At 32.0% G+C, this 24,861-nt stretch overlaps 1 protein-coding gene across 2 annotated transcripts in view; it reads left to right on the forward strand.

Annotated features, from left to right (window-relative positions):
- Positions 1–24,861, forward strand: part of KCNT2 (potassium sodium-activated channel subfamily T member 2) — a 362,366-nt gene that overhangs the window by 112,307 nt on the left and 225,198 nt on the right. For both annotated transcript variants that reach the window (XM_081298140.1, XM_081298141.1), the window contains exons 4-8: positions 1,440–1,488; positions 3,798–3,857; positions 13,560–13,634; positions 15,003–15,086; positions 17,845–17,939. In XM_081298140.1, coding sequence (XP_081154266.1) covers positions 1,440–1,488; positions 3,798–3,857; positions 13,560–13,634; positions 15,003–15,086; positions 17,845–17,939 — 363 coding nt within the window. The remainder of the gene's footprint in view (positions 1–1,439; positions 1,489–3,797; positions 3,858–13,559; positions 13,635–15,002; positions 15,087–17,844; positions 17,940–24,861) is intronic.

Below are 24,861 nucleotides of genomic sequence, written 5' to 3' on the forward strand. Positions count from 1 at the left end.
ACAGATGCAGGAGAGGAAAGTGTCACACAAGTTTTTGTGTAAGCAGACACTATGGACTTGGTTTCTGTTGCTAAAATGTGAAAAAGTGAGGGAGGACTAGTTCTTGGAAGAAAGGTCAGTGGTTTGAATTGGAGCAATTGAAGATGTCATTAGCCAGGTAGATGTGACATTTTGAAACATCAGAGTAATTTAGTCTAATGTGCTATGTAATGTCTTTAAATAGTTTTAAAGCTTTGCCATTCTTTTTTTTTTTTTTTTTTTTTTTTTTTTTGGTACCAGGGATTGAACTTGGGGGCATTTGACTGCTGAGCCACATCCCCAGCCCATGCCATTCTTTGTAAAATAAATATTTTAAAAGAGTTTGTTGCTCTTTGTTATCATTTACTATATTATAAAGAGAAAATGACTGAAGCATTTGAAAATATGCTATACATTATGGGACTCCTTTTAAATTTAGTAAGTGTAAAGAGTGGGTTTTGATTTATTTGTTGGTTTTTTTTTTGGAGGATTTTTTTGCATTTTGGCAGGCAAGAAGTTGTAGAAATTTTTATGTTTTTCTGAGTAGATTATATTACTATAAATGGTTTTCATTTGAATCAACTAAAATGGCGATTAATGGTCTAGTAAAAGTATTATGGTATTCTTTGCAGAGTGTAAGTATTTCTTAACAACAGAACAAATATTTTAAGAAAGATATTTAAGGGCTGGGGCTGTGGCTCAGCGGCAGAGCACTTGCCTAGCATGTGTGAGGTACTGGGTTTTATCCTCAGCACCACATAAAGAATAAACAAATAAAATAAAGGTATTGTGCCCTTTTACAACTATAAAAAGAAGTTTATTAAAAATTAGGAAAAAACATTTAAAAAAAGATTATTTAAAGACAATGATTTCTTGTCTCACAAAATATTCTATGTTAACTCCGGTTGAAGATATTTTTATGATATGTTAAACATTTTATAGAAACCCAATATTTTATAGCAGCATTACTCTGCTATATATGTATATATATCTGTTATATATTCTGGAGTACTTATTTAATTCTGATTATTTTCATTATTTGATTTTATTTTATCCAGATATTAACATGTTTAAGAATAACAGAGTCTTAGGATTTATGGAATATCTTTAATTGACTTCTCAATGGAGAATCCAGTAGAAAAGGGTTTGAAACTTTTTCTCTCTGCCCTATCATTTTTAAACTAATGGTTCATTTTATTTCCATTTATTATTAATATTAACAAAAAGAAATTAACGAGGATTTTTGCTGGAATAGGAATGAAAAAGCTGAAACAATAAGTTTTTCTTTTTAATTTGTAAGTTAACATTATTTTTAGGTTAGTATATTTATTTTGCTACTTCAAACATTAATTCAGTTTTAAAAGTGAATGGAATTTTCTCACTTGTTTAAAAAACTAACATCTTTATCATTCTTTCCATAGGTCTCATATCTTTTGGGTGAACAGAAGTCTACCTTTATGGGGCTTACAGGTTGTGTACAATTTTGTTCTATACCTATATTTCTGGGTTTATTCGTATTAGTGGAGAAAAACTGTTGATAGTGAAAGTGAGTTTGCTTTTCTGCCTAATCTTTATGTACATCATACACTAACATTTTTATTCTTTCTTCCTGTTTTCCTGAGCTCTGCATTCTACCTCCTGAGAATTTCCTGGTAATTAGGTATATACTTCAGAGAGTGTTTGAGAATGTGGAGAAAACTAAAAGTAAACCAGTATGATAAGACTTCATGTTTTCCCAAGCTGCCTCCATATTCCTGCTTTGTAACTCCTTTAAAATTAGTCAAAAGCCTGTCACCATGTTTAGTTTTTACCTTATATTCTCACTGTAACATGGTAGAATCTCAGTAAATAGTTGTTAAATGTATGGATAGCTCATATCACCAATACCAAGAGCCTAGTTCCCAAGCAGACACTCGTGTTAATAAAACAAAGGTATGCTCTGGTATAAAAGAAGCTCTTAAAAAACAAACAGAAAACTTGAGAAAGCCAGCATGTCTGAATCGCATTGTTGAGGAGTTCCCTAGAGTTCCTTGTAGCTCTTCTGTTTTCTTTTTTTCTATTGGATTTCATGACCAGCAAACATTTTATTAAGTGCTGTCTCCTCTACTTTTTGTGTACCTTCAACAAATCCTTCCAATTTCCTGTTAATTTTAAGAAGTAAAAATTAATTGGAAAAATGGCACCAATACTTTGAAACAGAATTGGAGGTGGAAAGACAATTGAGGGAAACAAAAAGTCTCTGAGACTCACTGCTTTGACCAAATGTTTGATTTGCCTTTTAACATCATGATTGTGAAGTGTATACACTTTATATGTGACAATTGTTTTAGTTATATATTGTGATCATAACTTTGAAATCTATCTTTATTATATCTAGATATTTCATATTTTGTTGAAGTCAGGTTGTTTTTATGTTAATATATACTGACTTTTGTTGCAATGTCACATTAATATATAAATAATCCTTTTCAAATATTTAAATATTCAGTTAAAATGCTTTTAATCTCTGACCTAGATTCATATCTTTCAGCAAAATGCACTTTTTAAATAAATTAATGTATTTATGAATAGTCATATGTTGTCTTGAAGTATACTTTGATCTATCTACATAGATTTATTTAAGAGTAATATTTTAAACTGTACTCATTTGCAAATAACACTTTGAATAATGAGTGCTAAAAGTGTTCTAGAGATCATATAGGAATATGAACATCTGGAAAATTTGGAAGACTTGGAGAAAATCGTGAATTTCCTTTTATAATGATGCCTAGCTATAGGATTTATTTCCAAACATATTTTATTTACACTGCTATGAGTTCATCTACTTTTATTGTTCTCGTATTTTAATATTCACTTATATTTCAAATTTCCATTTTAACAGAAGAAAAATTTCAAACTCTAGGGTATCTACTTTTTCTCATTCAGATTATCTTAAATTTTATAGATCTATAAACAAATAGGTTAGGTGAGTCATTTTCTGTTTATTTATTTGATTCTATTGGTCCATTTCAAGGTAACTAGAATATTTAAGACAGAATAGCATATACTTTTTCTATTTTTTTTTCTTATTGCAGTATTTTTCTGGAATTTAAACAGTATAAATTGAACATACAATAGAGAATATAGAGATAGGAATATGTCTAGCCCAGATGCAAAGCAGAATTGGTTATGAAATTAATTCAAATCAAATCTGGAAGTCTCTTAAAATGCTGATATGGTCTATATTGTTTAATTTTCGAGGATGTTGCCATTTCATTTTATTTGAGGTGGATGATAGGATTGACTGTATCCAATTTGAAGTTTGTATTTTTTTGTTCCATTTTCTGAAAGGGAGTGATGATTTTGGTGGTGCTATTGCTGGTTTTGCTGGAAAAGGATGTTTATTTGATGGCAGGGCAATTGTGTGTGATTTGTGTGTTAGGAACATACACATACACATAAGATCCTATTCTTTACATATCATTTAAACTCTAGCCTGCCTTCCTATTCTAATCCCACCTTTACATTTGGAGAAATAAATAAAAAATATTTATTTAGGACATTAGAAAATTAAGAAACTAAGTTGTAATGGTTACATGGCAAACTATGGCTGGGCAACTGCCACCTGCTCACATTTGTTGAAGTGCTAATAAATAACAACCTCTGTCTTATGTGTATGTATTATATATATTTATATGAACAAACACATGTGTACATAATGCACATTTATTTATATAAAGTTAATATAATTATATTTTATTTTATTACATTTTTTCATTAAGTTACAATTTATATTTTAGGTATCAGTGGCATTAATAAGTCTATTTGAAACAATACTACTTGGTTATCTGAGTTATAAGGTAAGTTATTTTAATTAGCAATTTTTTGCTGTAGAGCAAGCGTATTGCTAGTACTTGCCAAGTATTCCTCTCGTTATAATTCATACTTGGGGATAAGGCAGGCTCTTCTTAAACCACTTTAATTATTTTGAGCCTCTCTAGTATGCAGTAAAAAGCTATACTAATACAGTAAGGTTTTGCTTGATGACTTCAGGTACTTCACTAATTCCTGTGAGTGCTTAGAGTGAGGCGAGCAAATGGAATGCTCTGGCTTCTTATTGTTCTCAATCTCTTTTCCTAACGTGTAAAAGATACTGAGAGACTAAAAATGTGTCTGTTAGGAATTATTTTAATACATTATCTTAATTACTAATGAGGTTTTATTGGGCTAACACAATTTAACAAATATTTATTTAACTTGTATTTGATGAAGGTTGTGTATTTTTTTCATGCAGACCTCCACACTTTTACATGGCTCTTTTCTCCATGATTTTGCAACCTAGAAAAGGGGTGGGCAGAGAAAAATTACACAGATAAATATAGTACAAGGCAGATTATAAGAAGAATTTTCTGTGAGATGTAAGTTAAATACCATGAGGATTCATAGGAGAGGAAATACTTGACTGACAAGCAGAGTGCATGAATTAGTGATTTCAGTAAGGTAAGATGGAAAGACAGGATAATTAGGATTGGAAGAACTAGCAAAAGCTTAAAGAAATATACACATGAATTGGAGAAATGACAAATAATTATGTTTGGTTGGAATTTGGGGGTTTTGTATAGCGAAGGTCAGAGAGGTCACAGAGACATCACAGTGATGATTGCTCAGTTAAGACATACTGAAGTTTGAAAGAAAAACCAACCTTGTGTTTTTGGTAGGCAAAATGAATTGCTAGATCTGATGAAAGATTATGAAGGTAGAAGCTAAAAAAAAAAATCACCAACTCATTGGTTGATAAGTGAGAAGAAGTATACTGAAATGCCATTACCAAAGATTTTCTGAGTTTGAATGACTGGAAATATTGTAGACATACTTGAGAGTTATATAAAGAAAAAATAATCAAGTTGGGGCCCAGATAGATAAAACAATCAAATTGAATTCAAAAAGATGAATCTGACATGCTGACGGATGAATCAAGGAGACATGAGATGGAAATAATGGAGAATGAGGACCAGGAAATTTCAAGAGAGTTATTTATTTAGGTTTGGCAGTGATTTTCAGAGAGTATTAACGGTAGTCATGATCTCATGCTTCGGATAGTTACCAAGGTAGAAGTTTAGGTTCTGTTGATGGAGATGAATATCTTGTTTTGGTTTTGGAGGAAGTACAGAGTAATTAAGGACACAGGGCAATAGACAAGGAAGCTAAATTATTCATTTTCATTGATAATTTCTTTATCTACATCAACAAGTATAGTAGAGGTTATATTTTTGTGGAATATTTTAGTCAACCTTTTCATGGCTATGACCTAAACAACTCGAATAGTGTGTTTTGGGATCATAGTTTCAGAGGTCTTGGTCCAGAGATGGTTGACTAAATTGCTCAGGGCCGAAGTGAGAGAATATCTTATAGGAAAAGAGCCCAGCTAAGGAAAGCTTCTTAGGTCCTCCTATCAGTGTTAGGAAGAAGCACCCTTCCACCTTGATCTTGACTCAATTTATCCAGTCACACCCCAAGTGCCTACATTTACCACCTCCTCCTCAGTTCATGCAAACTAGGGTGGACTGATTAGGTTACAGCTCACATAATCATTTCACCTGTGAATATTGCTGCATTAACATGAGCTTTTCGAGAAGACTTTATGTTTATCCTACAACAGAGTATTCTTATCAAACATTAATTTCTTTCCCACTTTAAAAAACAAGTTTAGAAGATGCATTCTTTAGATTGTTTTTCAAGCCAGAAGTTTTCAGAGTCATTCACCATTTTCTTTGCCTCACTTATAATCTTTTTAGTTTTTCTTTATTGACATCTAAAGATAATAATACCAATTTCTATGAAAGTAAGGTTGATGAATAAGAAAGTGTATCAAAAAAGGAATGAGTGCTTACACACTATTGAGGGGTTGATTTAAATATTTATGAGAAGAAATAAGATGTTAGAAATATCTAAAGAATAAAAAAATTATATAAAATTATATAAACTATGGTACATGTAAGAAGCTTGAGAAAAATCTATTGAATTTAGAAATTAGGAAACTATTGACTAATCCCCTCAAAGGCAATAGTTTTAATATATATATAATATATATAGTTTTAACATATATATATATATTTTTTTTTCAAACACTCTAATCATTCACTTATCATGTTTATCAAAAGAGCAGATTCACAGACATAATTTTTATTTCAAAAGTTAGTATAAGTGGTATATTTGTGGCTCAATTTAAGTTTATATATGTGCCTGACATTATGAACAATGGAAATGGAATTTATTGGGTTAAAGTTCCTTAATGTGAAATGTGTGATGAGTATTGAATGTAAAGTATAAAAAGTAATATATTTTTAAAAATGTGGGTAATTTGGATACATTAATTATATCTCTTTGACTAGTGTAAGAATATTTGCAAAAACATACCATTGCCGAAATATTGATATTAATTTGTGAATGTATTTGCTCCAAATTCTAACTTAAAAGTAATATAAAAGTAACTTTTGGTGTTTTGCTTACAGAAGTCTTGCCGTAATTTAAGAAGTCATTTAAAAAACACACAGAGATTCAAGATTATTTTCCATTGCAATTAGATGATGGCAGCATTTATAATTAATTACTTCCTATCATTTATAAAATGAAAGCAGGTCATTCATTATAAGCTTTAGCATGCAGGGCTAGATGATGTATAATATTTCCAGTCTGACCCTCATCAACATTAATGGCTTAGATGGAGGAGAGGTAGATGGTAGAGTTGAGTGAGAGTAACAAAGGAAACAGGGTAAAAAGGAGTTATATGACAGTAAAAGGACAAGTTTTTGTTAATTACCTTTTTTCATCTCATAAATTTAGTCAAATTCATGAACTCTTTTGACTTCTTCAGTGTAGTGTTGGCTAACTGTTTTTTTGAAGGAATAAATTAAGTAATTGGTAATACTCTGTGGCCTATAAATAAGGCAAATTTGGATAGTAGAATCTAAAGTGTATTTGTTTCCTTGACTTAGTTTACTAAGAAAAATAAGACAAAAATTGATATTGCTTTTCGTTAACAGTTGCATCTTGGGCTGGGGCTGGGGCTCAGTGGTAGACTGCTTGCCTTGCTTGTGTGAGGCACTGGGTTCGATCTTCAGTACCTTCTTTTATTACATAAAAATGAAATAAAGCTATTATATCCACCTATAACAAAACAAAACAAAATTAAAATAACCCATAAAAATAAGAAAAAATTGCATCTTTTCCTAATATTGTTTCTTGTTAGATTTATGAGAAATCAATATTAATAGCTAGTTAACTTATACCTTTCTTATATTTGTTTATGTGTATATATATATGTGTGTGTAGTATATATTTAGTATTTTAAAATAAATATAATATTATGCCAGAACTTGGTAACTCTTGAAATTAGAGGTTCTAACATCAGCATAACTCAATCTTTGATACTTAAAACAGTTTAAACTCTCATGGAGACTGAGAATGAAATTAGCAGAAATGTAAAGTACATGCTGAAATTAGCAGATAATGAATTAAGATCCATGGAATTAACTAATTTTATTTTCTATCAGACAGAACTTCAAGTCTGTGCTTAAATAATCTTTCCATTTATGTTTATAGCTAGTTGGCAAAACAACTATGGTAATTGCCCTGCACTAAAGTTCTTATTCTTCTGTCACCATAAATACCCTCTAATTCTTTTATCAACTGCTTTCAAAATAGAACTCTATTTATACACACATATTCATTAAATAAAAAGGAAACAAAAACAAACCCCAGCACAGTTTCTAAACCTCTGCAAACAAAAATTCATTATACCTAGTCTTTTGTTAAATCTATGATTTTTTTTCTATAATCACTTTTAAAATGCAATGATTGTGAAAATCTAACACCATAATGGCTTATTTCTGATAAAGCGAAGGATTTAGTCTAGGACTCTTTGACATTCTTAATGACAATAATAGAAACTATACTGTGTACACACACACACACGCGCGCGCGCACGCACACATACACACACACACAGAGTGAATCAGCAATAGGATGTTTAATATAATGTAGTAATAGTTTTTATTTTAGAGCTTCAGTCTTGTCAAGCACTGTACCAGGAATGTAGCATACCATTCCTAACATACACTGGTGCTGACTCTCACCATGTGGATTTAAAAATCTGTAGTGTTGTAATGTATTTGGTGTATATAAACAAACTGAAAGAAGAGAAGTGAAAGAAATTGATGTAGACCTGGGAGGGCTGGCATAGACCTGTAATCCCAATAACTCTGAAGGCTGAGACAGGAGGAGGATTATAAATTTTGAGGCTGGCCTCAGCCATTTAATGAGGCCCTATGCAACTTAGAGAGACCCTGTCCCAAAATTAAAATAAATAAATAAATAAATAAGGGGCTGGGGATGTGCCTTAGTGGTTAAGTGTAGGAGGATTGTAAGTTTGAGGCTGGCCTCAGCAATATAACAAGACCCTAAGCAACTTAGAGAGACCCTGCCCCAAAATAAATTAAAAAAATAAAAATAAAAAGGGGCTCTGGATGTGGCTCAGTGTTTAAGTGTTTCTAGGTTCAACCTTCAATAAAAGGAAGGAAGGAAGAAAGGGAGGGAGGGAGGGCAGGACAGAAAAAGGGCAGGAGGGAGGGAGGAAGGAAGCCTAATGTGAAGAGTAGATCTTGCTTACAGTGAGTATGGAGTATGTTAAGGCAAGTTTCACAAAACTTGAAAGACTCTTAATTGAAAGGTAAAAGATGTGTGTGAATTAACTGCAAAACAAAAGTTTCTTGAAGAATTGTATTCAAAGAAGTATATGAAAGCATATTTTAAGGAGTAAAAAGAGTGTGGAAGAAATGACTTTTCAAATAAGGGTAAAGAGGTCAGCAAGAATGATGTAGTGCATTTCTGGTTGTAATAAGACTTCTGTCTTTTTGTTCTTGAAGTGTGTTACTGGTTACAGAGTTTTGAAGTGAGTGGTCATTGGGTGGAGTGAGGGTATTGTATTGCTTGTTAAATGCTCCTTTTGAAATATAATCCACTTAATAATGCAGTTTGTGAGTAGGAATGGGGCAAGAATGAAGGGACAAATACTAATTAGGAGGCTTGAATAGGTCAGAGTGGGAATTAAATGAGAATAAACATTAGAAAGTTTCAAGATCTATTTAAAAAAAAGTATGTCTTTTTGGTAAACTATACCTAGGTAGCATGTGAAAGGAACAGTTAAGGGCTTCTCAAGGATATTTGGTTTGTGTGTGCCTGGGAAACCAGGCAGGAAAAAAAGCATGAATTTTGCATTTAGATATAAAATCCTTTTGAGGCATCCATGTGAAACAGTGGATTAGGCAATTGATCTGAGTTATAATCTCAGAAATGAATAGTGTTTGGAGCTAGAGATACAATATTGGAAGTTATAGGGTTATCAGTAGTTATAAGTTGCAATTAAAACGTACATGAAAATACGTAATGTGGGTATACAGATAAAAACTTCGACATGCTTTCTTCCAGAAAATTTCCATTGAAATCTGGTTACAAGTTTAATAATTTATACATAACTATATTCAGGAAGTTTTTAAACATTTGTTTTCCATTTGGAACCATTATAAAGGAATATAAATACTTAAGATCAAAAATAAAATAAAATAATTATGTTAAAGAAGGGGAAGAGGATGTATAAAATATTTGGGAGTTTCACTTATCAATTTAACTATGTAATTGTGCCCCAAGTGTATAAGGAAATGAGTTCAGTAAAATGTTTCAAACACTTGCCAAGGAGATTAGAGGTGAAGTCTTAGGAGTAAAGCTTTCTAACCAGAGGTAGAAACATGTTATAAAAGTATGAAAAGGCCTACTTTGTCCAAGGAACTGTGTAAAACTTAATATGGATGAATCTGTGGTTGAACTCAGAGAAGGGTTAGAAATATTGTACATAGACCGCATCAGTAACCAGAGCTCAAATTGTGAAGCTTCACAGAATATAATTAGGAATTTGGATTTTATTATCTCAAGAATGGGAATTTGGTATTTCAGAAAGAATCCTATGCCTTTAATATGGAAGATAAATCAGAACTGAAATCACTTAGTCATATACCATTACAGAACATTTCTAATGATTCCTTGTAAAAATCAGAAAAAGGAGATTAATATAAGTGGAAATGAGAAGACAGAGGAAAGAAATAGAAAATATTTTATTTACCACGAACTAAATTCATTCCATTTGTCACAATTGCTAAGAAAGTTTTTCAAATCCCTATATCATCCTTCTCATACATGCTACTGAGATAGATGATCAATGTATGCAAAATTCAAAATTCTCATGTAATTAGACTTTAGCATGCCCTCAGTTTAGATCATTATGGGGCAGAGAATCTTCATGGGGTCTATCTGTCTCCTCTTTTATTTCCTCTCTTTTTTTGATGCCTACTGATATGGGCCTCCAAGGACAAAGGAGGAGCAAGGAGTAAAGTGAGATCTGTAACTGGGATGAAGTCACTTGTCTGGCAGTTGTAGGCTGGTGTTGGGTTGCTCTGCATGATGAATATCAGTACTTTTTTTTTTTTTTTCCTCTGGGGAGTGTTTTGTGGCTCTTCCAGGACCTTTGGTTGAAGTTCGCTAGAGGCTTAATGACTCAGGCTAGTCACCAGAACTCTGACACAGACCTTTGGATTCTGAGATCCACCATTTGTTGAGGTACCATTTCACCTTCATCCACACAGAGTCTGAATGTAATCCATTTAAAAAATGACCCTAGTTTTCATTTTTCAGAATATGTATCTGGCTTTTATAAAATAGGCACTTTCATTTTAAAATTGGAGGAACTGTGGCTTGCTATCATCACTGTTCTCTTTATTCTGCTCTTCTGATTTTTCATGTTTTAGGCATTACTGTATACAATCTCATGTCTAAGTCAAACTCTCTCAGTGATCTCCTTGATCCTTTTCACTTAACTTGAGGTGATGGACCATAGCACCTGGAACATCTTCATACAGAGGTTCTCATAAGTAACTTTCCTCCACCTGTTCCCTATGTGTCACTTTTTTTAAATTTTTTTTTTAGAGAGAGTGAGAGAGGAGAGAGAGAGAGAGAGAGAGAGAGAGAGAGAGAGAGAGAGAGAGAGAGAGAATTTTTAATATTTATTTTTTAGTTTTCGGCGGACACAACATCTTTGTATGTGGTACTGAGGATCGAACCCGGGCCGCACGCATGCCAGGCGAGCGTGCTACTGCTTGAGCCACATCCCCAGCCCCTATGTGTCACTTTTAATACACCCTGGAGAAAGGTGATGAACTAATGCCAGCAAAGCCTATCTGACTACATAGGTCATAGCTGATCTAGAACCTTGCTTTGGGTTGTGGAAGTGTTTTATATCACTATATTGTTTTAAGCCATTGGGATTTCAACAAAAACTTAAAAATAATCCCAAGTTTATATTCAATGTTATAAGGTAATTGGAATTTATGTGGAAGCCAGATTTCTAATTGTTTTTCCAAAACATAGATCTCATAGAAGAGAAAACTCCTTTAGGAAATTCTGAGTTCTTTATTGTTAGTGAGAATATTAGTTTGATTTCTGTTTCTATAATAAGAAATCTAAATCTGGGTGCTTTATTTATCTTAGAGTTTTAGAGGCTGAAAATCTAAGATTGGGTGCTAGTATGTGTTCAGTTTCTGACAAGGTCCTCGCAGTGGGCGACATGACCATTTAGGGTCATGGGGAAGAGATCACTTCCCACATGGGGAAGAGATCACATGGTGAGGCAGGAAGCCAGAGATATCCAGGGGCTGTGCCAGAGATATCCAGGGGCTGTTTTTTTTTTTTTTTTCATAAAAACTGCAGGAACTAACTGGGGTTACAAAAGAACTGTATCAATCCCTTTGGAAGATGATGTCCTATGACCTAATTTCCTTCCAGTGGTCCCCACCCTTAAGGATCCTACCACCTCTGTTTCCCACACTGAGAATCAAGCTTCCAAGACATGAACCTTTGGGAGACATACTCAAGCCATTTTCAAACTGTGACAGCCCCATTCAGGAAAGTATCAGTGATTATCTTAAAATCAGGGTCATTAAAAATATTAAATGTACAGAAAACAATAAAATAAAATTAATGCATGTAAAAAAAGAAATAAAATAACAAGTGTTGGTGAGGATGTGAAGAATTGGGAACCCTTGTACATTGTTGATGGAAATGTGAGTAAGTACGGACATTTTAGAAAACTGTGTGAAGGTTCTTCACAAAACTGGAAACAGAACTACCACATGACCACACAGCCTTGGTCTTTTGTATGTAATCCTCGGGAAATGAAATCAGGATGTCAAAGAAAGTTCTATATTTCCATATTCACTGTAGCATTCTTCATAATAGCCAAGTTATGTCAAGTACATAAGTGCCATTAGCAGAGTAATGGATAGACAAAACCTGGCACATATACACAGTGCAAAACTATTTTGTCATGCAAAAATCCTGGCCATTTGTGACAACATTGATGAAAAAGGAGTGAAATAAACCAGGCACAGAAAGACATATTCATGATCTCACTCTTGTATGAAATCTAAAATAGTTGGTCTCACAGAAATTGAGAGTAGAATGTTGGTTACTAGAGGATAGGGAAAATTTTGGGGAGGGAAAGTTTGAATGGCTAGTATGTTACAGTTAGAAAGGAGCAAGATGTTCTGTTGTGCTATTGTACAGTAGGGTAACTACAGAGAACCCTAATATATTGTATATTTCAAAAGCTAGATGAAAGGATTTTGAAAGTTTTCACCTGAAAGAAATGATGTTTCAGGAGATAGACAAATTTTACCCAATTCAAACATTATACAATGTATACATGCAGCAAAATATCTCGTGATTTTAATATGTGTATTTTTTATTATTTTTATTATGAACAGGTTAAAATTAATTAATTAACATAAATCCACACAATGATAAATTCAAAAATGAAAATCAGAGTCAGCTTCATGGGCATATCATCCATGTATTTGCACAGGGCTACATGACTAGAAGTAGAAAGATGTCACTTCTTGAAATTGATAAAAATTTGTTAATAAGAGGGCCTGTACATTCATTTCACATGGGGCCTGCAAATTATATATTTGATTTTGATTAATATCATACTACATGGGTTGGGAGGTTAGAATATAGATGATTGAAAAGGTTTTTCCCTTAAGTTTGATTAAAGTAAAAACAAAATACCAACAATTGTTAGGAAGCACATATGTTTTACAAACTACTTAATATATGTTACAGTGAGTGAATGTAAGTATTAAAATTAAAAAAAGACTGAGTCACTTTTTAAATGATTCTGTAGGTTTTATTATTGTTTTATTTTTACAAGTAAATTTTCTTCCATGATATGCTATTAGATTGAAATGTTATGTGTAATATTCATAAATTCCTAGGAATACATTGGGAGAGCACAACAACATGTAAAAACATAATCTCTAAGCTATTGCTACATCTCTGCATTGTGACCAGTAACTTTCTAACCTTTTTTACTAGAGAAATTCTGACTACTGCTTTTTCTCCTTTTAATAGGATTAAGTATAATTGACTTTCATTTTTATTAATTTCTTTCTTGGAAGGGAAACATCTGGGAACAGATTTTAAGAATACCCTTCATCTTGGAAATAATTAATGCAGTTCCCTTCATTATCTCAGTAAGTCAAAAAATCTTAGAAAATAAATTTTTTATTATTAAATTTAAGCAAATTCTTTAAGTGCTTTTATATAATATTGTAGCTGAGATAACTGGACTCAGACTTTGGTTAAAATCATCCTACTAAAAAATAAGAAGTCATTTGGATAATGAATTGTTAATTCAGGGAAATCTAATGTAATTCAGTGCAACAGCAAAATGGAATTCTAGAAATTTATATTTGAACAAATGTCAATATTGTCTGAAGAGACTCAAAATTACTCGCTCCATTTCTTGTTTATGTGATGGAATTTAAAAAATAGAAACAAGCCGGGTGTGGTGGCACATGCCTTCAATCCCAGTGACTTGGGAGGCTGAGGCAGGAAGTTCATAAGTTAAAGGCCAGTCTCAGCAACTTAGTGAGGACCTAAGCAACTTAATGAGATCCTGACTCATTCAAAAGGTCTGAGGATATGGCTCAGTGGTGAAGCACTCCTGAGTTTAATCCCCGGTACCCTTAACCCTACAAAAGAAATAAATTAACCTGTAGTTTTACAGATTTCTCATATTGAGAACATATTTATCACTAGTTAACTATAGGATTTACTAAGTCCAATTGTCTCTTTAATAAGAAGGTTGCCAAGAACCAGATAATAGTTTGTTTTTTATCAAAGGTCTCTCCAATCCCTATTCCACAGTATTAACCTATTCAAGTGCAATCCTACAGATATGTAACCCATAACTTTCACGTTTGCAAAATCAGATTTTAATCTCAATTTGATATAATGCCTACAGAGATTATACTTTCTAACACTATTTGAATTTTATTTGGAAAATTTTGAAAATAAGTAGATATCAATTTTGGCAAATAATTTAATTTGAGTGATTTATTTTCAGAAGGAACTGAAACTAGATTAAATGACAAGCTAACTAACGAACTAAATATAATTTCTACTGAATGTAGTTTTCCAATGTCACTTGAAGTAGTTCAGTCTGAGGACAGTCAGTGGTAATGTTATAAAAGACTAAGCCTTCTCTCCTGGTTGCTGCTTACCATCTTAGGTAAGAGTAATAGAGAGCCAAAGTCTTTTATAAAATATAACACTAAAAGATTTAATAATAGAATTAGCATAGTTATATCTGACATCTAATGAGCGCTTATTATGTTCTTTCTGCTTCTGTAATAATTTCCTTAAGAAAGACTTAGACAATGAATGAAAGATCATATCTCCTCCTTGAGTTTCTTTAATAATGAGTATAAGGCATTTACCTTGTTTTAAATCATTGCACCGTCTTTAATAATTTTATTCTCTTTTACATTTATTTTTTAATCTCCTAGGTGTAACTTCCTGCTTTGAGATTAAAGTCAGTTTTTATTTATTTTTTTTAGATATTCTGGCCTTCCTTGAGGAATTTATTTGTTCCAGTATTTCTAAACTGTTGGCTTGCCAAACATGCCTTGGAAAATATGATTGTAAGTATAAAAGTGAAGCACCAATAGAAAAATATTTTTAAAACATTTACTATTTCTTACTTATTTTCAGTGATTAAGCAGAAACAGATGATGTTTTTGGATCCGATTTTGCACTTTTCCATTATTCCTTTTCCCATAAAAATATAAATTATATGGAATGTATTTAATTATAATTATTTTTTCAAATGTTTCATTTTTAAACATTTTCATTTGGTGTCAGCAAACAGTTCTATTTGAATGCTTATAATAATAAACTATTGGGTGAAGTATTGTTAAGTAATTAAAGTGATACGCAATACAAATATGTATGTTGATTGAGTTTAAATACCAGTCTGCTATATGCTGATCAAGATGAAAACTTGTAAAATGCCTATATTGGCTAGTTACTACCTTTGTAGGTAGGGCTTAGTAAATAAAAATGGTTCACATTTTTTGGTTTTCATCAAACCTACACCTAACTGCTATTGGACTAGTTCAGTTGGGTAGACAATCTTCTGAACACAAATGCCCTTCTTTTCCAAGGCCATCTCTTTACATACAATGGAACTCCCGGTTTTAAGGATTTAGGGAAGTGATTTTGCTAAATTTTCCTTAATTGTAAGTAGTTTTGTGTTCCATGCAAATTCCTGGAGTTTTGTAAAAGTCCTGTATCAGAGCTGGAAACCCTTTAGTTAAAGTCTATTTTAGATTTGGTGGAGTTGGGTTTTGTAAGGGATTTTAGGAGGGAGAAAAGTAAATGAGGTAGAGATGCTTAATTCAGAATTGTGCCACAGTTGCATTTTACCCAAGGCTGACCTTGTTTGGAAAGAATGGTTTAAAACTATCAAAATGTATTTCCCATCAACTTCAATACTTACAAGTGAGCAGTAAGACATTTGCTATTTAGTCATTCATTATACGAATGTTAGTATGGGCCTTCTGTGTGCTGTAAATTCTAATAGGCAAATTATTTCAACTTCTTTGCTAATACCTTTGTCTGCAAAAGAAAATAAGAGCACCTACATTACATAATTGCTGCAAAAGTCAAATACAGTTATATATGCATATACATATATAGCATGTTTGTGCATAATGTTGTATCTGGCATGAAATGAGTAAGGGATTAATAGTATTATTTTTACTGTATTTAAGTTATAGTTGTTTGGAAACAAACTTGCTTTTCTTGTAAGTGGTCTTGAACCAGATAATATGACAAAAGTTTTGGCTAAAAGGAATATTTGAATAACACTTACATATTTGTTATCAGATAAATATTTCCAAACATTTATATCAAGTAACCCGAATCTCATGAAAGAACATGACCAATGGGAGAGAGAGTATGGCTTGTGGTTTGTAGAAATATTTGACTGTCTTAATTGTCCCCAAGAAATACCATTTGACTAAATATAGATTGCTAAACTTGCTAATGAAAAATATACATGAGGAAAAAAATAAATCTTTTTGTTAATTACTATGCAATTAGTTGTTGGAAAAAATAACCTAACCAAAACATGAACAATTAATCAGTAATTGAGAAAAAACAACTGTGTTGTAATATTAATTTAGGATTTATTTTCCATTTCATTCTATATTTTGTTTCTCTTTCTCTCATTGGATGCTCAATTTTCATCTGCTTTTCTGCTCATTAACACCTCTGCCATAGGAAACTTTTAAGCATTGAGAGATGAAATTCTAATCAATCAATTATTTGTTTTCATAACATTTCTGGTTAAGTGGATGGTAAAGGACAATAAATAATGACTCATTGAGGTTTCTTTTATAATTGGTGAGCTTTTTTCATACTATACTGATTTTAAGACTGTTAAAGTCTTACACAAAATTTGAGAAGAACAGAAGGCTACAGAGTAAAAGGAACAAATAAAAAATTGAATACAACAAAAAAAGGTGAAATAAGAGGAAAAAATAGTAGTAAATATTCATTTTTCATGTCATAATTTTATAATAGAGATGAACATGCATAAATATTGGTTCCCATCTCTTGATTTTCATACGATTAAATTTGAGAAAATATGGAATTATGAATGAATGAATAAATTGAATGAGTGAATAAATAAGTGCATGAAATACAAAGGACATAATTCTGAGTTTTGAACCTATGCAATCAAATTGCCTATCAGAAATTTGTAAATAATTAACTGAGTGGTATTGTACATGTAGTCACTTCTTGCACCAAAAGGTTAACTGTCTCTATTATATTTTACTGTCTGCATATTATGAAGGTAAAAATGTATCTTGATTCACATTTCTCCTAATATTAGTATCAATGATATTTAAATAATTTGTTCATTGAATAATTTTTTTCTTTGATAAAACTCCTACCATAATTCATGTCATATATTTTTAAAGAATGAGCTTTTATTGCAGCTCTACCCAGTTATTACTGCCCCTTTAATTGGGTATAGTATTTTCTGATTTTTGGAAATTTGAATTTTCCATGCAAAATTATCATTACCATTAGGGTGTTTTGGGAGTAGTAAGTGCAACATCTGTTCAGATGTCTGCAAGGCAAGGAAGCTAAAATTTAGTGCTTCAGTGACCTTTACATACTACTACTTTGTAATATAGGTTCTATAGTGAGTTATATAAAGATATAAGCAAAACCAAAATATGTTCATAAATCCTTTAAAAGCATATGTGTTAAGTATACAGAGGACAGAAGATAGTAGAAATATAATGAATAAAAATAAATCTCATTAAACTCATGCCCACTTATTATTTATCAAAATGTTGCATTATGCTTTTTTCCTTATCATTTTAGAATGATCTACATAGAGCCATTCAGCGTACGCAGTCTGCAATGTTTAACCAAGTTTTGATTTTGATATCTACATTACTATGCCTTATCTTCACCTGGTAAGATTGTACATATCGGACTTTTTAAATGTTTCATTTAATTATAGTTTTTAAAGGAAACCCTATTTAAAGTATTTTATTAATAGTTGGCTAAAAATAAGCAAACATGTATTCACCATAAAATACATCAGGCCTCTTACAGAAGTAAACTAAAATCATTCCTTTAGTCTTACAGACAAAAGGGAGAGCACATATATTATTTGGTGTTGATATTTACTGCATGTCTGACATTTTCCCATATGTTGTAAACAGTCAAATTACAAGAATTTGGACGGCATACTGTATTTTGTCAAACAAGAATTTTCTTTCCAATCACTGACATAAAGGTGCCCTAATCCTTTGACATTCTTCAAAGCAGAAACACTGTTGAGAAAACTGTCATTGCCTATCAGTGTCTCTGCCTCATCTACAAGATGTTTTCTTGTGCAGTCAGGTGGAAAGCAAGGGCAGATCTCCTGACAGTGCAAGGCAACACCTGGCATTTTGCTTTATTACAAAAAAAATTAATTTGCTCTTTTGGAAGTCACACTTTGACAATTATTGAGTAATCCATTGTGCAGTGCTCTATTGTACATATGGAGTTGTGCTGATCCTCAGCAAGGGAAAAAATATGTGGCTATCAAAATACAAGGAAGAATAATGTCTCTTTTGTAGGAGTTGTAGATTTCTGGTGTAATTGCTGTGCAGTGGATTTGGATAACATAGGTATGGTAACTAGTTTGCATTAGTAGTTTGTGGTTAATATCACTATGGAATGTACATCAGGTGTGTTTTATTGCCTTATTTTTTATTGAAAAATAAGTATTTTGTGATATCTAATATGTAAATATAAAGTGTCCATCTAAATTTTACACAGCACCATCTTTTTAAAATCTTTCACAAATTGTCTTTATGCTTAATCCAGTAAATATCTAATTGAATAATATGAAACACTAAAAGTGATAACTTTCTTTGTAAAATCACTAATAATTCTTAATATCCATATAGTGAAATTACTTGAATCACTTAGGAGTTTTCTTATCTTACATGAGGAAAATTATTTGAAATTTTGTATGTACAGTATATATATGCTAATTTTTTAGTTGCTTAATAATTACAAAAATTAAAATTAATGATTTATAGGTAAAATGTGGGAGTCTATTAAAATGAATGTTGTAAAGAAATAATTGTTTGAGAGGGAGCAGCTTAGTGTTAGAGAGCTTGCTGAGCATGCACAAGATCCTAGATTCAATCCCCAGCACTGAAAAAAAAAATTTTTGAAATATTTAATACCAAAATAAACACAAATTATTATTATTATTATTTTAAATATATTTTTAGTTGTAGATGGCCACACTATCTTTATTTTTCTTTATTTATCCTTATGTGGTGCTGAGGATCAAACCCAGGGCCTCACACATATAAGGCAAGCGCTCTACCACTGAGCCACAACCCCAGCCCAAGATAAATTATTTTTATATCATGACACTAAGTAGTACTTTAGTTCTGGAGATATCTTCATTATAATAAATCTTCATCTAGAGTAGGTTTTCTCTTTACTTCCACTTTCTACCTAGTACTTCTAGTTGGGTAGTTTTTTATTTTCGGAGAAGCAACTAGATAAATTTTGCCACATTTTTATGCCAAGGGATGCAACAGCCCTAGAGAAAAGTTTTCACTGTGAAATTTTCACTGTGTAATTTATTCTTCATTGAGTAATTTTTTTGCTTTTACTTATTGTAATAATTGCTGTTATTGTTGTTTGTGTATCAGTTTTAGACTATTGGAGGTTTTGATATGTGGACATATCTCTTGTAAATGACATTGATATGTGGACATATCTCTTCTGTGCAAGTCATGTGAAGTTTAACTGAGTAAAATGTTATTGTTTTTAATTACATGCTTATTAATACATTCTTAAATTATGTCATCTACTGAAAGCACCTGAAAGGGAATATAAAAAAAAATGGAGGCAGAACTCATGGATAAGTGATGCTTTATTGTGCACCTGAGGGGTATGTCTTTGTGGGGAAAATGGTGGCAGGCCAAAGGAGGGTCTGGGTTTTATAGCAGAACCAGCCCATGGGAGGAGTTAGTGACTTTGGCAGGCCCTTTTGAGGGCAGTGGGTAGATCCAAGTCATGGGAGATGTTTTGGTGGCAGGGTCATTTAGGGCAGGGCAGGAGGGCAGGTAGGGGATTGGGAGTGTAAGTTCTCTCTGGGATTATTTTTCATATCCTCTATCCAGAATGGAGAGACTGAGGGCAGATTTATTTGTTTATTCTTCTCTAGCATTACAATATCTTCATAAATCATAAACATCGGGATATAGAAGAAATCATAAGATTCACAATTAACAGTACTATTATCTGTTAATAAGGGTATGAACAGTGTTAATTTAGTCATAATATATTATATAGGCTGCTTTATTAAAGAGTTATACCATGTGGAATATAAAGTATAAATAAATAAATAAATACAAATGAAACAAACAAACATGTGGGCAGTTTGTCTAGGATTGGTATATTAACTTGAAACTCTTGAGGACTGAATTTTCACATATGTTGTTTTCAGACAATCTCAAAATGTGATTTGCATCTTATTGGTTCAAGATGGCTGGTTCTACCCTTGCCATTACATCCTAACTCCAATCTTTAGGAAGGAAAATAAGATGTAACTGAATATTTGCATCATGTTTTAGGCTAGAAATCAGTTATGCATCTATGCATGACTGATAACAGAACCCCTGCAAAAATGTGGTCTAGCTAGCCAACAGTGTGCCCATTTGAATTTTGTACTATGACATAAAAAATAAAAACGAAGTATGATAGAGCAATTAAGTCTTTGGCATTGACAAGTCATAAAAGTTCATGTGTTATTAGTTTTTTAAAACTCAAGGCTATCGTAGTTTGGTGCCCTTGAACAACTTTTGTACATGTCATCAAACAATGATAATGTTAGTCACCTTACAAGTTTTTTTAAAAAATAAGGATTAAATTACATATGGTTATAAACTGTATTTGATTTAAGAATATAAAATAATATAACATAAAACTACTAATAATACTATAAAATTTCATAATTCTCTCTATAATGCTGTAAAACAGAATCACAATGCCTAAAAACTATTTAACATGAAATATGAGAAAACAGCTTTATCCACTATATTGTATTCCAGTTTGTCCTACACATTCTGAGATTTTTTTCCCTGCATTTATTTATTTCCCCTCACTGAAATAAAATGGTGATCTCTGTCTTTAGTACATTCAATATCTATCTATCTATCTATCATCTATCTATCTATCTATCTATCTATCTATCTATCTATCTATCTATCTATCAATCATTTATGGTTACCAGGGATTGAACTCAGGGGCACTTGACCACCTAGCCACATCCCTAGCCCTATTTTGTATTTTATTTAGAGACAATGTCTCACTGAGTTGCTTAGAACCTTGTTGTTGCTGAGGCTAGCTTTGAACTTGAGATCCTCCTGTCTCAGCCTTCTGAGCCATTGGAGATTACAGGCATGTGCCACCATGCCCAGCCATTTAATATTTAACATTTCATAAACATAGCATCACAACATACTCATGGCCCCAATCTTACTGGTTAGAACAGTTTCTTTATTTGACTTAATAATAAGATGACAGGTAAATTCAGGGACATGTAAATAGGGAATGGTGTTATACAGCAGACTGTATAAAAGGCGAGTGCTTTGTAAGGTTAAAAGTTTAAACCAGTGTTTGGACTATTTAAGAGTATTTCTCCTCAGAATGCACATTTCATCTTCTTTTTTTTAACCTCCCTTTCTGAAAATTGAGACATATGCCAAGTCAAAAAATTAATATTCTTTTTCCTACCTGAGCTATGAAATTATATACCCCCATATGTTATAAATAATTGCTGTTACATTATACCAGAAAGCAAGATTGCAAGACTCTCAATCAGAACTTTTACTATATACTTTTTAATTCCAGACTGAATAATTTAGGAGCTAATATTTGGATGATTGATTATATTATTCATGAATCTCACAGTCTTAAAATTACCTGTTTTTAGAAAAGCTGCTATATAGTTTTAAAATGTCTCTTTTCTTAATCATTATTAGCATGACAAAGAACTGTCATTAAGCATCTGCCTATGAGGGACACATGCTCAATGCCAAACTGATACAGAAATTAAGCTGCTGACCCACTCTCTTCAGGAAATGTGCTTAGAATTGTTTTTCCTGTTATTGTAATGGAATTGGACTAATCCATCTACACGTTGGCTCTATACCCCTTGTGATCAATAATGCTCATTCCCAAGACAGCTGCAAATTGTGATTCAGCCTGTGTCTCTGAAACAAAGCAGAATAAACTGGTACATCCGGGAATTAAGTGCAGGACTTTAGCTTAATTATCAACATATTCTAACCAGTAATAAGTACCATAATTTATAATGCACTTGGTGTTTCTAATTTTGCACTAGGATTTATTTCATAAGTACTCTGTTTCAAACTTTAATTTTTTGTCTGAATTAATATGTAGACATAAATTTTCATAATATTTTTATACAGTTATAAAGATAAATATTTTCTATTGTAGTTAAGTGTAAAAATTCAGTTCAGTTTCTCAGTCTTATTTCAACAGAAAATAAATCCATCTGTACTTTAAAGTATGACCTTGGTAAATATTATTTACATGCTTATTCAGTAGTATTTGGAATTTTCTTATGCATTGATTAACAATTATTTGAATGCTGGATGTTTAAGTTCTTGAAGTAGTCTACTTTTATTGGTTCTGATTTTTAAAATTTAATTTTTTAAATTGTTTCTTTATAGTTATACATAAAGTTGAGTGTATTTTGATAAAATTATACATGCAGATTCTACTTTTAAGGCAAATTACCACTTGTGAAGTCGACAGTGGCAAGTCACTTGCTGTAGTTTGGAGGAAATTTTACAACATGGTCTAATGCTGTTAATTGTCACCAGCATCCTACCTGGTACTTGTTTTTGTTTTTTAAAATTTGTTTTGTTTATATTATAACTCAGTGACAGAAAGCACATTTATCTGAAAACTTGGCAATCAACTAGCAGCCCCTAGGTTGATAGTACACTAAAAAAACAGAAAATGACTTGTCTCAACTAATTTTTGTATATGTATTACACCTAATTTTATGCAATAATTAGCCAACTAAGATTTAAGTTCAAGGGGGAAAAAGGGGCATATGGTTATTTAGTATATATACATAACTAATATCATAAAAGTGTTATTAATATAAATAAGAAACAGGTTGAATCTGAAGTTTTGTATTGAAGAAGGCACTTTTGAATTATGACAAAATGTATTATTGTTTTCAAGCATGCCAAGAGTGAGAATAAGGACTATTTTTTCCGAGTACTTTATATATAGTGGCTACTTTAATATTAAGAAATTCATAAATTAAATTCCATTATTATTCTGATGTTATAGATGAAAAAAATGTGACCCAAAATAGTTAAGGAAATAACTAAAAGAAACAACCAAGTAGACTTATTTTCAATGCCCACTGATCTACTGTGGACTATGTTAAAACTTCAGGAAGAAAGACAGATAATATTTACAAGGAAATAAGAATCAATCTCATATCCAGATTCTCTCTGAACTAAGAGTTTCTAGAATATTATCTACAAGTTTCCAGGAAAAATTGACTTAGAATTCAAAATTCTATTAAATCAAACTGTCTTTGAATTATGCTGATATTTAATTAGTTTAGAAAATACTCTGAGCATTCATTTTAGTGGATATAATCGAGAAATTTAAAAAAAAAAGATAAAAAAATGGAAAAACTATTCTTTTGGAAACAATTGAATATACAGTGTATTTGATCTGTTTCTGGGAAACTCCCTGTTCACACCTCATTCTATCTGTAGAAATGTAGTTGAAAGACACATGTTGAGAGAGTGTCAGCAATGTTAATTTTTTTTGGTTTAGGTTCTGTGTTAGCTTTCCATCACTGCGCCAAAATATCTGGGATAAACAAGGTATATGGAGGAAAGGTTTATTTTTGCTTATGGTTTCAGGGGTTTTACTCTTGACTTGGGCCTCTGGTGGAATAGTACAGCATGGGCACATATGGAGAAGGAGACCTGTACATCTCATATCAGCCAAAAAGTAAAAGTAAAAATAGAAATATCGCTTCTCAGGGCATGATCCCATGGACCTAAGTTTCTCCTACTATATCCCATTGTCTATATGTTCTACCATCTTCTAGTAGCACTACTAACCGGAGACCAAGTGTTTAACCAGGGACATTTAGGAGACATTTGAGACCCAGTCTATAGCAGACTCCAATCCAAGGAAGGTCTCCAGTTACACTGAAGAGAGGGAGTGGGGGAAACATTGTCACAGCACACTAATGGAACATCAAAGATTTTTTCCTAATGGTCTGTATAGAAAAAGTTCTGAGATATCTCTGTGACACTATGTGTACCAGCCAAGAAGGTCATTCAAGTATCAAAGCAGTCAACTTGTTTTCTCCGCAATGCATACCCTTAGTGAGAAGCAAACATAGGAAGACCTCTTGAAAAAATGTATGAAAAAAATCTAACCAATAAGAAATACAATTAAGGAAAAAGAAGGAACATTTACTAGAAGAATAGAGGTAAGAGATAAACCAGTTTAATAGTAGCAACAGAAATAATTATTCATTTCTTTCAGAGTGACTAAGTATCATACTAATGTTGGATAACACTTCATATTTGCCTTTTTGCTAGTCATTTTCCACTTGACTTATTTGTATTAAGTGTTTAGGTTTGCTTAACAGCCTTCCATGGTATATATTATTTTCCTCATTTTATAAACAAGAAACTGGGGACACAGAGATTAAATAATTTATCTATCATCCATGATTATTAAGAAACAAAATTCAAATTTGGACTTCGAGTTTCGTACTTAATATAGTCCCATCATTTGTAT

Source organism: Spermophilus citellus (genome assembly GCF_964194105.1).
Source record: "Spermophilus citellus genome assembly, chromosome: 6".
Taxonomy (NCBI): Eukaryota; Metazoa; Chordata; class Mammalia; order Rodentia; family Sciuridae; genus Spermophilus; species Spermophilus citellus.